This window comes from Ovis canadensis, chromosome 4 (genome assembly GCF_042477335.2).
Source record: "Ovis canadensis isolate MfBH-ARS-UI-01 breed Bighorn chromosome 4, ARS-UI_OviCan_v2, whole genome shotgun sequence".
Lineage (NCBI taxonomy): Eukaryota > Metazoa > Chordata > Mammalia > Artiodactyla > Bovidae > Ovis > Ovis canadensis.
The window spans coordinates 111526872-111541881 of record NC_091248.1 but is presented as its reverse complement, the minus strand read 5'-3'; the positions used below and the strand labels follow the sequence as shown (position 1 = coordinate 111541881).

At 43.7% G+C, this 15010-nt stretch overlaps 1 protein-coding gene across 1 annotated transcript in view; it reads left to right on the top strand.

The window, feature by feature from the left end:
* The window catches only part of CHCHD3 (coiled-coil-helix-coiled-coil-helix domain containing 3), a 282425-nt gene extending 268355 nt beyond the window's left edge, over nucleotides 1–14070 (top strand). The window contains exon 8 of the mRNA XM_069586985.1: nucleotides 13348–14070. Coding sequence (XP_069443086.1) covers nucleotides 13348–13371 — 24 coding nt within the window. The 3' untranslated portion in view covers nucleotides 13372–14070. The remainder of the gene's footprint in view (nucleotides 1–13347) is intronic.
* Nucleotides 14071–15010: the final 940 nt, after the last annotated feature.

Here is a 15010-nt window from a genome sequence, read left to right as displayed (position 1 = left end):
TCTAGTGTTTGAGCTGCACAGCATGCCTTCCTGTAGTCTAATTTGCTGTAGTTATAATAATGCCAGTTAGTATAAGTTTCTAACACGCTGGAAATATGGGAGGGTCAGTATTGTCTGGATAGCTGGAAAACAACAGCAGAACTAGTGGAAAAAACTGGAACCAAGGTTTATTAAAAAGCGTGTGTTGCCGTTAAAGACCTTGTGGCTTGGGGCTTTTATCTGTTCCGCTTCTGTGGCACTTGTCTGAGTCTCCATAGTGTGCCAGAAATTCCTTCCTTTCAAGGTTTTTGGTAGAAGTAATGTTGCTAATGTTCAGTTAGTTTATTAAAAATAGCTTCTGATATGCTCTTAACAACCTCCAACCATCTATATCAATCCTGACTAAAGCACATGGAACCTGTAAGTTGGGTTCATGGATTTTTCTAGCTTGCTGTAGGTGCTGTATCAAGGTGAGGGGAGTAGTCAGTGCACAGAATGGCAAGGACAAAGTGTGCTTCAGCACCAGCGTCTTGTAACACAGGTGCCCGTGTCCACAGTGCGATCTGTAGCCTCAGCGAAGCAGCGCCTGCAGTGACGTCCGGAGTGTTGGCTCCGTCCTGATTGTCTGGGTCGTGTGGAACTGTCTGCACACCGCCTGGTGAAATCAGTAGCCTACATTCATAGAGGGAAACAAAATTAACTTGTGGCAAAATCAAATGTGCCACATGGTACAGCAGAGAGTTTGAACTGGGCGAATCTGGGTTTGTATCCAACCCCTGTTTTTTACTGGCTCTGTAGCCCTGAGCCTTGTGAAGTGAGGTCATATCATTTACAGTGCTGTGAGGATTCCATTTCTGTAGAATATTCAGGAAGTCTAACTTTTTCCTTTCTTGCCTCAATTGTGCCAAAACCAACTTATTGGCCAAAAGCAGCAAATCACTACTAGGGATTCCCAGGGGAAAACCGGTCCTCCGGTCCTCCCCACCCCTCTCCTCTGCAGTGTGATATGATGCTGTTGTCAGTGAGTGTGTTTCTGGTGCCTGTTGTTTTTGCAGCTGTTATATTCGAGTACTAGAATTGGAGTATATAACACTAGGTAGTATTAAAATGATATGTCCACAAAACCTTTTAAACCTAAGATGAGCGGCATTGAAATGGGAAGTAACCAGTAGCACCCTGTATGTCTATAGATTTAGATTTCAAGGTCATTTCACATCCATCCTCTTATTTGTTTTTTTATGACAACTTGAGATGTAAATAGAGATGGTTTTATTTTCACCATTTTACAATTGAGAGAATTGAGACCCAGGGAAGTCATGATGGTAAATTTAACAACTAGACCAAGGTAGAACTTGCCATAAAACAAATTTAAAAATAAATAGTGTTTGGCTTTTGAATTGGGTGTGTGAAGAGACATCCAGGAACACAGAAATAAGGTGGTAAGGGAAGGACAATAACGAAGGAAGTGAAAGGGGAAAACCTGAAGATTGAATGAAGTCATCTTTGAGACTGAAAGTAACAGATAGAGGGGTGGGATTATGAAGACTAAAACCAAAGGTGCGGTTTAGCGCTGTCACATTTTAAGACGGAGGAGCCTGGAAGGCTGCAGTCCATAGGGTCGGACACGACTGAGCGACTTCACTTTCACTTTTCACTTTCATGCATTGGAGAAGGAAATGGCAACCCACTCCAGTGTTCTTGCCTGGAGAATCCCAGGGATGGGGGAGCCTGGTGGGCTGCCGTCTATGGGGTCGCACAGAGTCAGACACGACTGAAGCGACTTAGCAACAGCAGCAGCAGCATTTTAAGACCATGCCAGGATGGCCAGTCGGGGCTACATCAGTATTTCCTGAACAGTCACTTTTCCGCTAACACCATGTTTTCCCGTGTGTGTGAAGTTAGCCTAACTTTGTGACCACCGTTCTGCACCTGTTGTTAGAGACATTGGGCAGGATACATGGTCCTGACCCTTCATTTGTTGTTACAGTTCCTGACCCATCAACACCCCTTCTTATATTTCCTTGTTAAATCCAAAGAACAAGTTGAACATGCTAAGATGCTAAACATAACAGCAACCCATTAGGTCATGTTGTCCATTTCCTGCACAGTACAAGAGTTTTCCCCTTGGAATACTTCCAATAGCCAAATCCATTCCACTTTTAAATGACTCATAAGATTGGGCTTTCACTGGTTCCCTTGGGGCATTGTTCTCTAGACTAATAGATTTCACTGATAAGAAAATTTCCGGATATTCCTTAGCCTTACTTTTTGTTTCTTATTCATCCACTTAATTCACATCAGTCTTTCTTCAGCTAGTCTTAAACAATTCCTCACGGTCAAGACGAGACATTTTAGACCGTTACTTCCAATTTATTAAGTTATGTTTTCTTCATAATGGTAAAGAGACATTAAATTGCTGCAATTACTACTACTAAGACTTAAAAGCTACTGGCTAGCTTTATGAAATACAGCATTTAAAAATATAGGAGGACATTGATTGATAGACTTCTGTGTCTTTTATTTCTCATATCTGCTTAGCCTCGTAGCTTTTTGTTTTTCTTTAAGCCTTATAGCATTCTATAAACTCTTCAAGATTGAATTACCTGTTCTTACCGGCAAAGCCTGATTCACATTCAGTCTGGCTTTCATGTACCTTACAGGAGAATGGGAGGGAGGGAGCAGCGAGAATCCAATAGTACTGACCCACTAGTGGGCCAAAATGTGCCTGAGTTCTGCTTACAAAGCGGATGTGTAGAATGGGCCTGCTCCCCAGTCTGCACTGCCCTGCTCCCTGGGACCCCGTTCACTGCCCCTCAGTTTATTTGCAGAATGTAGCTGCTTAGAGGGTAGCAATTCTAAGCTTTCCAGCTCTTTCCCAGCCCTGCTGCTATTGACAGAAAGGTACAGAAGCTGGCTAGATTCTTGAACGTCCTGTGCTCTCTGGAGCGGGAAGTTTATGGGGACTGCTGGAACACTCCAATCTAGTCACAGTGACCTGGGCTTCAGTTTCTCCTTTGGTAAATTAAGGATTTGAACTCAATGATCCACCAAGGCCTCGTAGCTGTTGTGTATTCCATGTCTGAGAACACGCGGCAGACCACACAAGCGCCCAGGTTCCTGAGCACCCTCGCAGTGAGAGACACGGGCTCTTTGGTACAAGCGGCCTCTCTGCTTTGGTGACCTCCAGCATTTGTGCCTCTCCTTAGATTTTGCTGTGAGCCTTGAGCTTCCCCTCTGGAAGGAGAGGCATGCTTCTGATGGGTCTGCGTGTTGACTAGTCCTTCATTAAGGCGGGTATCCTGGCAGCCCCGAGGAAGCCAAGGTGGCAGAATGAACTGGGAGGGGGCGGAAAGAGTCTCACAGTTTCTCCAAAGTCAGTAGAGTGAACAATGGTGCTCTCAGCGCTGCCCGGCAGAATGGAGCCCCCCGGCTAGTAAGCTGCATTGGAGAAAGCAGGCCACATCCCTCAGCTGGCCCCAGCCTTCTCTGCCCTGGGCTGGCTTCCACCCTATGAGCCACGGACCGTGGGTGGTAAGGGATTATGGAAACAGAGCAGGAAGCCGGCTCAGGAGAGCCAACGAAAGACCAGACTAGAAATAAAGGCCTGACCCAGGAGAGGCCCATGGGCCAGAGGTGAGCAAGAAGGCTGGAGTCAGATGGTGAAGGCTAGACAGAACTCCTGAACTGGAGCCAAGGTTTAAATCAACAAGTGGGTAGTGGGGCAGTGGCCAGGCAAGCAGCTCAGCTACAGGAAGGGCTGAAATGAGGACATCTTACCAGTGAGTCAGCCCCGCCCTCACTTAGGCCTGTGTGCTTCCTCTGACCTCTTTGAGGAGATCAGAAAGTTATTTAACCCGATAAATGAAGCCAGACCCTAATATGAAGTGACTCCATTCCCAAGACTAGTGTACCTGATTCTTTGTTTTGAAAATATAAGCAACACCCCAGTCTGTGGTTGTCCTCCAACATAGAAGACCTCAAGATCAGTGCCTGGAGAGGGATTTGCCGCGGCGCGGTGTGTCGGTGGTCTTGAGAACAGTGGACTTGTCTCCCCTTGTACTTGGCTTCACACTAGATCAGGGGTCGAGGACATACATCCCTGTTATTTGAGTATGAAGAGCACCTGAAACCATAGTGGTGGGTTTCACTTTCACTTTAGAAATCAGAATCTTTGGAAGAAAAACCTAGTGTTCAGAGCAAGTTGTGTTTTATCGTTGTTTTAAGATGAGCTATAAATTACATGCAAATGGTTTCATAGACTCAAGCTGTTAGAGCTAGAAGGACATAGAAATCACATAACCTAATCACATCTCTTTACTTGGAAAAATTAGCACCCCAAGAGTTTCAGAGGTCTGTAGATGGGACAGAGTCCAAACCAGAACGACTTGATGCCAGATGCAGTACGCTGTTCCCTGTAATGTCAGATCACAGACATGGATGATCAGAATCACTGGGCGAATGTCTTTAAAATGCACGTGTCTGGTCCTTCCCCAAGAATCTGAGGTGGGACCTGAACATCTGAACTCCCAACAGATTGCTCATGCGTCCATGGAGTCTGAGAACCACAGCTCTAGAGCCCCATTGGCCTGAACTGCGTGAGAGGTCTTTAGCCTCAGAGATCTTGCCAAGTCTGACTCCCCACTCTCAGGAGAGGCGGAGCTGCTAGTCACAGCCTCCTGGGTCTGAGCCACCTGCAGCAGTCTCATCAGACTGACTAGTTCCGTTCTCAGCCTCAGCAATAAATCAGATGTCTTAGACAGAGGTCAGGAGCCTCTGAAAAAGAAGTTCCTTTCTCCCATCCTCTTGCCCTGCTGCAGCTGTGCATGTGTGCTAAGTCGCTTCAGTTGTGTCTGACTCTCTGCGACCCCACGGACTGTAGCCCACCAGGCTCCTCTGTCCATGGGATTCTCCAGGCAAGAATCCTGGAGTGGGGTACCATGCCCTCCTCCAGGGGATCATCCCGATCCAGGGATGGAATCCAAGCCTCATTATGTCACCTGTGCTGGCAGGTGGGTTCTTTATCACCTGGGAAGCCATTGCAGCTATAGGTGCTGCCAGGTGGAGAGCCACACCTGGTCTTCCTGGGCAGGAGGGAGGAAGGGCACCCAGGCGAGGTAGCTGTCCCCTGGCCAGCCCACACTTGTGACTGGACCCTTCCTTGGCTCTGCTGCTCCCAGGCACCCGCTCCCCTCCCCTAACCCACATCAGAGACCGTCGCCTTAGGCTGTTGCTTCCAATGCACACACATGCCCACCTTCAGGGAGCACCAAGATAAATCAGAAAGGTTCACCTTCTGAGAAGGCTTAAAAGGGAGCTTGCTCTTATTGTGTCTGAAGGCTTGTTTATCATCACCACCTAATGATGTTTCTTGGGGCTTCCCTCGTAGCTCAGTTGGTAAAGAATCCGCCTGCAATGCAGGCGACTCTGCTTCGATTCCTGGGTCAGGAAGATCCTTTGGAGAAGGAAAAGGCTACCTACCCACTCCAGTGTTCTTGGGCTTCCCTTGTGGCTCAGGTAGTAAAGAATCTGCCTGTAATGTGGGACGCATGAGTTCGATCCCTGCATTGGGAAGATCCCCTGGAGAAGGGAAAGGCTACACACTCTAGTACTGTGGTCTGGAGAATTCCATGGACTGTATAGTCCATGGGGTCGCAAAGAGTCAGATACGACTGAGCGACTTTCATTCACTCACAATGAGGTTTCTTAATCACCTAATGGGCCACTTATCTTCAAGAGGACGCATGGGCATTGAGGAGAGTATTCCCATCCTTCCATGGGACCCCCCTTCAGATTTGGAGTCATGTCAAAGCAAATGAAATTCCAAAGTTTAGATTTCTTACTCAGCCTCTTCTGTCACAGGAGTCCTTTTCTAAAGCAACTTCTGAGAGTAATAGTTGCTTTATGACATTTTCTTAAAAAAAAAAAAATCTGGTTTTAATAGAAGAAATATTACTGTGGTAATAGACTTATTTTTCTTAATAGGCACTTCTTTTCTAGTGTTTATGCTTCAAGAGTTAGAAGTGCAGTATGTTAGTGTTTTGTCTGTTATTACAGCAGGTTGTATAAACAGTTAATTACTTGTAACTTAATTTGAATATCACACAGAGAGCATTTGTCATAAGAAGAGATGAAACTAGACCCAGGCATAAAAAAATTAACCTGCGTTTCCTCCAAGAAGGAAGAATAAAGAACAGTACTTGCTGGGGGGAAGAGACAGATACTGAAAACAAAATAAGTTTGCTAATCGGATTTTCAGGTGGCCAGGAGCAGTCCTTGGCACACAGGCAAGGCACGCTTTGTGCTTCTCATAAATCGAATTTATTGATTACTTTCTCTTACTTCTCACAGTCTTCTCCTCCTGTCTCTGTCACTCCCGGTTCCTCCTCAGAGCTCCATTCTCTTCCACTTCCCACTTTTCCTGCCCCTCTTTAGTGAAAACTCAGGTTTGTCAGGACACGTTTCTGTTTCCAGGTAAACCTTTCCCTGGGAAGCCTTCCTTCTTCCATAACGCAGCTTTACTAGGTCTTTTGAAATCCTGGTGAGAGTCTGGGTAAACTCACAGAGACAAGCACTCTGAGTGGTAATTTTTTTTTTTTTTCCTTGGCTGCACTGGTCTCTGTTGCTGTGCATTGAACGGGCTTCTCCTTGCAGTGGCTTCTCTTGTTGCAGAGCACTGGCTCCAGGGCCCTCGGGCTCGGTTGTAGTGGTACCAGGCCCGCTTGCCCAGGGGCATGTGGAATCTTGCCAAACCAGGGATCGAACCTGTGTCCCCCTGCATTGGCAGGTGGATTCCTAACCACTGGGCCACCAGGAAAGTCTGGTATCCTTGGGCCACCAGGAAAGTCTGGTATCCTTTTTTTTTAATAAAGACCAGGAACACTGCTTTTATTGTCATGATAGTTGTGAGTAACCCAGAGTTACCATTATTCTTCTTACATATATGGAGAGGACCAGTAGCTGATACACTGCCAATGATGGTCCGCCCCTCCAAGAAGGCAGTTGATGAGATCACTTTGTAACTAAAATATTTGAGGAAGACCTTTAGATCATCTTAATCAATGGAATGACACGCATCCTCTTGTTCCCAGGGGCCCTGCTTCTGTCTGACAGGGTGCATGGCTAGCTTCTTCCTCAGTGGCCAGGATCAGAGAGACTTAGGAAAAGAACTGTGCGGGTGCCTGAACCAGTCTCTCCTTTGGGTAATTTACCCAGCTGTTGATAAAGGCGTTTCTGCAGGCCCCAATATGTGAATGATGAGCAAATGCCAGGAATTTCTTTCTCCACATTAAGATTAAGTGTTAGCAGTTCCTTAAATGAAGGAAGCAATTTTTTATAACTTGCAAATCTTCTCCCTCATTCTTTGGGGAATTTCCTATGTTAATTTATGCAGCGTTAAATTTATGCAGAGTTGAAATTCAACCCAACAGCAGCGACTTACAGAACCTATACGTGGGAGCTGACTGATACGGACCCTCACAGGCTTCAGGAGCCCTCCACCCAGAGGTCCTTGCTCCTGGATTGGGACAGGTTTTTATTGCATACTTAATACAGTAAAAACACAAAATGTTTTTACCAATTTGTTCATTGAAAAAAAATTTCAAGTTGACATCGTGTCTGTGAATGTCTCTGACAGAAATGAGGTGGTCTTGTACCACCTCCACCACCCATTGGTGGCAGCTGAGTGCAGTCTGACAGCGTGTATAGGCCAGCCCTGGAAGACACAGCCTCGTCCCCTGTGTCTTCAGGGAGTCGCCTGGGAATCAGGTGAACTGCCATGCTCTCTTTGAGGATGCAGTTTTTAATACACATAGCAAGGTATTTTGTGACTGTGGTTACTTCTTTTGTGTTTTATATTTGTTCAAAAATGTTCTTGTAGTGTCTTCCTGGTAGGCTGACCCATGATCCTCACGCCATCCAAGGCCCAGCTTGTCTCTCTTAAGAGAGTCTGACATTACATTACATTACATGACCGGGCTGAAAAATCACCCTTCTGCATTCAGTCAGGGTTACAGGGAGAACAGTAAAAAGGTTCCCTAGAATCTTGCCAATACTTTTAGCAGTTGCTTCAGTTATATTGTGGTCACTGTGGATCATTTTATAACATTGGAAAAGAGGTCACACGACTGTTGCTATCACTGTGAGACCTGAATTGTAGAATGAGGCCCAGCTATGTGGTTTTGAGCAGGCAGGTAACAGATTATAACCTGCAAAGTGATCATTTTCTTTAGTATCTAAGTGCCCTTGCATAACCTCAGTGTAGATCTCTTTACACTGACTTCAGTTTTGTATTAACAACTAATGTTGTGGCAAGGTTGTCTGTGTATCTGGAGTTTATAGAGCTTCCCGCCTCTATAGTTGGAGAGACTTTGACAGATCAAGTCACAAGGGTGTGAGGATAAATGATAACCGTGGCATTGCCTGGCCTGACCCTTACATGGTAAGTGCTTGATTTTTAAGCTTTCAAACAAATAAAGAGCTCATACTTGAGTGATGGGTTTGAGAGAAGCCTCGCGTTCTGGTGTTAATTCTGCAAGACGATTCTCTGCCGAGTGGAGCCTTCCGCTTGATCTGCTTTGTCTTTCCGTTTTCTCTAGACGCGTCTAGCTTCTCTGGCTCACTTCCTCTTTGACTGCATCATTGTTTTTGACCATGCGTGTACGCATCCCCTACACGCTGCTTAGTCTGCTTTTAATCTTTTGTGCCCCATGGACATAGGCTTCTTAGAAACCTGTCGTCATGGACAATGTAGGATAACTTTTAGGGTAAGCTCTTCCTCCAGGACACTTATTGGTCCTCCTCTCCCTTTTCATCCCCTTTATTTCAGTCTCCTTTCTTCATCTCTATCCTTAAATCTTTAAAGACCTTTGAGCTCTTTCCCAAGCCCGCAACTTCCCTCTGGACCTTTCCTTCTGGGATGTCTCATCATCGTCCCGGGCCCAAAGTTAGAGTCGTATTCCTTATTCCCAAAATGACTCCTCTCACTGACTTCCCTGTGTCTTTTGGCCACACCCCCTTCCTCCCTGTCACCGAGGAGCCCTCATGCCTGAGGTTCCATCACTGCTTTCTCCGCTTTCTGCTGTCTTTTTATCACTGTTTCTTGTTCCCAGCCTGGCTTCATTTCTAATCTGCCTCCTCTTGGTTTTCCTGCCTCCGCACACTTCTCCATTGAAGCCATTGTGCTAAGGATGTCAGGGTAACCTTTCTAAATGTGTTTTCCTGTCAAGAAAAAAAAAAATTGTTGGATTCCCAGGTTTTTTCAGTGGCTAGCAAGGATGAATCCCAGCCTAACAGTCACAGGGGGCCCTTTTTATGCTCTTTTCCTTGGTACGTCCTGAGTGTCGTCCTTTCCTCTCGCCGGGCCTGTCTTTCCTTCATTCTTCATCCCATGCATAATGGGCTTGTGCCCTCCTCTGAGTCTTTCCCAGTTCTTCCCCGCCTCATCCCCCCTCCTCTAGTCCTTCTGTCTGTATATCCTGTCCATAGTGGAAGATCATTGGAGGCGCCTTGCTTGATCACTCCAGCTGCAGAGAGCTATCCTCTTCTGAAATAGGCAGCACCACTCTGCTTTTGAACTAATACCTTCTCTGGAAGAGTACACAAAAAACTGGGAAGTAGGAGAAAGGGAAAAGTGACTCTGTCCTATGTATTCTTTCGTTCCTGAGTCTTACACTGTGTACATGTATCACTTATTCAGGAAAAGAAAATTTTAACATATTTAGCAAATTATTTTTAAAAATAGCAAGTTATTACTGTTTATTATGCCTCTTTCCTCATATCACCTAACTCAGTATAGTGAGTACCTAGTAGGAGCTCAGTTAAGAAGTTGGATACATGAATAACTGGCTGAAAGTGTGAGGGATGGAAGAAGGCATGAACAAATCAGAGGCAATCTTGGGCCTGACCCAGCCTCCTCCTCTTGATTAATTTCAAAACTAAAGGAGAAAGAATCACTTTTGTCTTCTTAAGTTCAGTTCAGTTCAGTCCAGTCGCTCAGTCGTGTCCGACTCTTTGCAACCCCATGAATCTCAGCACGCCAGGCCTCCCTGTCCATCACCAACTCCCAGAGTTCACTCAGACTCACATCCATCGAGTCAGTGATGCCATCCAGCCATCTCATCCTCGGTCGTCCCCTTCTCCTCCTGCCCCCAATCCCTCCCAGCATCAAAGTCTTTTCCAATGAGTCAACTCTTTGCATGAGGTGGCCAAAGTACTGGAGTTTCAGCTTTAGCATCATTCCTTCCAAAGAAATCCCAGGGCTGATGGACTGGTTGGATCTCCTTGCAGTCCAAGGGACTCTCAAGAGTCTTCTCCAATACCACAATTCAAAAGCATCAATTCTTCGGTGCTCAGCTTTCTTCACAGTCCAACTCTCACATCCATACATGACCACAGGGAAAACAGGAAAAACCATAGCCTTGACTAGACGGACCTTAGTCGGCAAAGTAATGTCTCTGCTTGTCCTAAAAAATAGAAACAGTTTATCTCCAGCCCCAGCTAGTTAGAGTTTTAATCTGATCATTAAGAACTTTTGTGTGTTTGTTTAGGATTTTGTATGAAGAAAATCTTAAAAACCCAATCAAGAAAACGGTTAGAATTGATCAACAAATTCAATAAAGTTGCAGAATACAAAATTAACGTACAAAAATCAGTAGTATTTCTATACACGAACAGTGAATTTTCTAAAAAAGAAATTGATCCCATCTGTCCCTTGTGGCTCAGCTAGTAAACAATCCGCCTGCAATGCAGGAGACCTGGGTTCGATCCCTGGGTTGGGAAGATCCTCTGGAGAAGGGAAAGGCTACCCATTCCAGTATTCTGGCCTGGAGAATTCTTGGACCGTATAGTCCTTGGGGACACAGAGAGTCAGACGTGACTGAGCAACTTTCACTTTACTTCATAGTAACATTAAAAAATAATAAAATACTTAGGAATATTTTTAACCAAGGAGATCAGAGATCTCTCCTCTGAAAGCTCTAAGACATTGATGAAAGGGATCAAAGAAGATAAAAATAAATGGAAAGGTATTCATCAATTGGAAGAATTAATGCTTCTAAAATGGCGATACTAACAAATGTCATCTATAGATTTTTTGCAGTCTCTATCAAGATTCCAATGGTATTTTTTTTATAGAAAATAGGGAAAAAAAGAGAGGAAAAAAAACACTTCTAAAATTTTTTGGAACCACAATAGACCATGAATAGCCAAAGGAATCCTGAGAAAGAAGAGCAAAGCAGGAGGTGTCATATGTCCTGATCTCAAACTATATTCTGGAGCTATAATAATTAAAACAGTATGGTGCTATCTATGGTATAGACTCATAGACCAATGAAACAGAATTGAGAGCCCAGAATTAAACCCAAGCACATATAGTCAAATGTTTGACAAGAGAGCCAAGAATATTCAATGGAGAAAGTCTCTTCAATGAATGGTACTGGGAAAATTGGATATTCATATGTCAAGGAATGAAAACTAGACCCCTGTCATATACCACTCACAAATATTAACTCAAAATTGATTAAAGACTGAAGTAAAAGAAAACATAACCTCTTAAAAGAAAACATAGGATAAAAGCTCCATAACATCAGTGTTGATAGTTAGTGTTTGGAAATCATACCTAAAGTACAAGCAACAAAATATACAAGTGGGACTACATCAAACTAAAAAGCTTGTGTACAGCAAAAGAAGGCAACGAAGTAAAGAAACAACCTAGAGAATGGGATAAAAATATTTGCAAACCATGTTTCTGATTAGGGGTTAATATCCAAAATAATATAAAGAATTCAAGCAACTCAGGAGCAAAGAAAAAGATCCAATTAAAAAATGGACAGAGGATCTTAATAGACATTTTTTCAAAGATATAGAATGGCCAACAGATATATGAAAAGATATTCAATATCACTAGCCATCAGGGAAATGCAGATTAAAATTACAATGAGATATTACCTCATACCTGTTAGAATGGCCATCATCAAAGAAACAGGAGATAACAAATGCTGCATAAATGTGGAGAAAAGGGAACCCTTGTGCACTACTGGTGGGATCATTAAATTGGTATAGTAACTATCGAAAACAGTAAGGAGGACTCTAAGAAATTAAAAATAGAACTATTATATCATCCAGCAATTCCACTTCTGGGAATATATCCAAAGGGAAAAAAAACACGAACTTGAAAAGTATATCTGCATGTTAATAGTGGGATTATTTATAATGGTCAAAGCATGAAAACAACCTGTTTCTATCAGTACAAATGGATAAAGAAATTGTGGTGCAGTGGAATATTATTCAGCTATCAAAAAACCCAAGGAAATCCTACTATTTGCTGCTACGTGGGTGGACGTTAAAGGCATTATGCTAAGTGTAATAAATTTGACAGAGAAAGACAAGTCTGTATGATCTCACTTACATGTCAAATCTATAAGCAAAAAACAAAGACAAGATTTTGGTTACAAGAGGTGGCAGTTGTGGAGGGATGTGGCGTGGTGGAGGTATTGGAGGAAGGTGGTCAGAGGCACAAATTTCCAGTTATAAATAAATACTAGAAATGAGTAACACTGGATTATGAAATAGGAAAGTTTTTAAGGAGGTGAATCTTGGAGTTCTCGGTACAAGGATAATTTGTGTCTTGTCTTTTTATTTTATCTATGTTAGATAATGGACATTAAACCTATTGTGACAATCATTTCAGAATATATGTAAATCAAACCGTAATGCTGTATACCTTAAACCTGTACAGTGATGCGTGTCAATTAATTCTCAATAAAGCTGGGAAAAAAAGAATTCTTCCTGTGTACTGTTCCTCACACCCACCCACACAGATAACTAAACAGGATGTAGGGGCCATTTCTGAAATGTGGGAATACTGACTTAGATGTGTGTAGCTCCAGCCAGCATTGTGAGTTCATGAACAGCTGCGCCCTGCCTCAAGTGAGCAGAAGTTTAAGGGACCGGATCTTGACTTTAACTGAGGGATGCCCTCTCTGCCCCACTTCACCCCCACCCTTGCCCCGTTGGCAATAGCTTTCTTCCAGTCTATGCCACCAGAAAGCTCCCACACATCCTCAGATGTCCAGGGTAATGAGACAGCACTCATGCTCCCTCCAGTACCCTTACTGTCACAGGCCAGGCCGGGGTCACTCTTAGGGTTCAGTTGGATATGGTGGGGGGAGGGCTTATTTGGAGATTATTCGTGATTCAGTAGTGGTATTCATTAGAGGTAGTCATATTTTGAGACCAGGAAGCATATGCCTTGCTATACGTGTTTTTGAGGTGGATCTTTGAAAAACAACGCAAACAGTACTAAGTAGTTCCTGTCTATTTCTGGCCCCCTCCTTCTGATGGTAAATCTTATGTTTTCTCTTTCTCTTGCAGAGCATGCTTGAGAAGGGAGGATAAAATCAACTTTTAGAAGAAGGAAAATTCCTTCAACGTTAATTCCAGAGGTGGAACATTTTTCTTTTCCTAGTGAGAAAGCAACCCTTTTAAAGAGAAGATCATTAGAGAGAAACATCGGAGAGCAAATTCAGCAGAAGCGTATGTTTGATCAGCAGCAGTTTGAAAAGCCAAGGCGTAGATCAGGGATCATGCGTCAAGGACATGCCGCAGTGTTAATAAACCCCATTTATGATAATTACAAAGGAAGGCAGCCCTCTCCACCTTGTGTACTTTCTATTCTACTTCCTCTTCTAACCAGGCTCCATCGTTTGGTGAACCTGGGCTCCCACAGAGCCAGGGCTTGGAATCAAGGGCTGAGGTCACTGGAGTGGGGAGAAGAGAAGGCCAGGTTTCCTCCATCTCCGGCCTGCAGTGTTGGCGGAATTGGCTGCGCTGTGGCATGTCAGGCTTCTCCCTTTTCCTTTTCTGCCTTGACTATCTAAAAGCTACTTTATTTTAACTTATTATGGTGATCATGTAAGAAGACAAAAAGAGAAAATGTACCTCTTTTACTGGAATAATGTTTCTGATTACAGGTGAAATAAGGCATTTTTTTACAAACATAAAGGCAACCTGGCTTCTGCAACCTCTCCTCCATCATGAATACCGACATCGTTACTTCACTCACTATCAATAATAAATATATTTTCTGACAAAGACTGTCATAGTCTGGGGCTTTGTGTGTTTTTTGTTTTTCTTTTTTTTGCTGTGTTAAATGGTTATCCTTATGGGAATTGAGTTGATTTATAATGTTATTAATTTGCATTTGTGTGGTACCTTTCCTCTTAAAAAGCTCCAACACATTTTGCAGAACCTCAGACAGGCAAAAGAGGGTTATAATTTGCCTCCCAGGGAGGTAGGATTCAGTAAGATCTTTACAAATTGCACGAACCTTCCTTTCTTTGAGATGACCAAAGTCATCCTGCCTGGAGCAACCACTAGTTCCTGGGTTAGGCACTTCTGACCCTGCAATACTAGAAAAATGTTAAAAGGAAAAAGGAAAACAAATTAACCCTGAGAGCTTCTTCTCTTTCTGATTTTATGTAAACTTCCTGATTTTAACTCTCACTTTCCTACCAGCGAATTGGTGTTTCAGCGCTGGAAGTTGGAAATGAGCATCCATGCCGAATGGAAAGATTTTTCTGGAAAATAAATGAAGAAGTGAAAACCAGTGCTCTGTGATGTCATCTAAATGTCTTTGGACATTAGAATTTAAGCATCCAGGCTCCGGAGTAAGGTCCATCTGCGTTCAGATTGTAGCTCTGCTGCCTACCACCTGGGGGACCTAGCTAAGCTGCCCCGCCTAAGCCTAAGATTCCTCAACTGTAAATCGAGGGGAAATACAGGAACCTGCTTTGTAGGCTTATGGTGAAGAGTCAAGATGCTTTCCACATCCATTAGATCAGGTCCATTGTTGTTGGATATGTGATGATAATAAACGTATTTGGAGTTGGGGGCATGGAAGGAACATCCACATACCTTTTAGAGAAAGTTGGGATGCATCTAACATGTCAGGAAAATTTCAGCCAGCCCCCTTAAGCATCAGTGTGGCTTTTCATGCATCTGAATTCCCAGGTTGGCTTCATTTTTTTGGCATCTT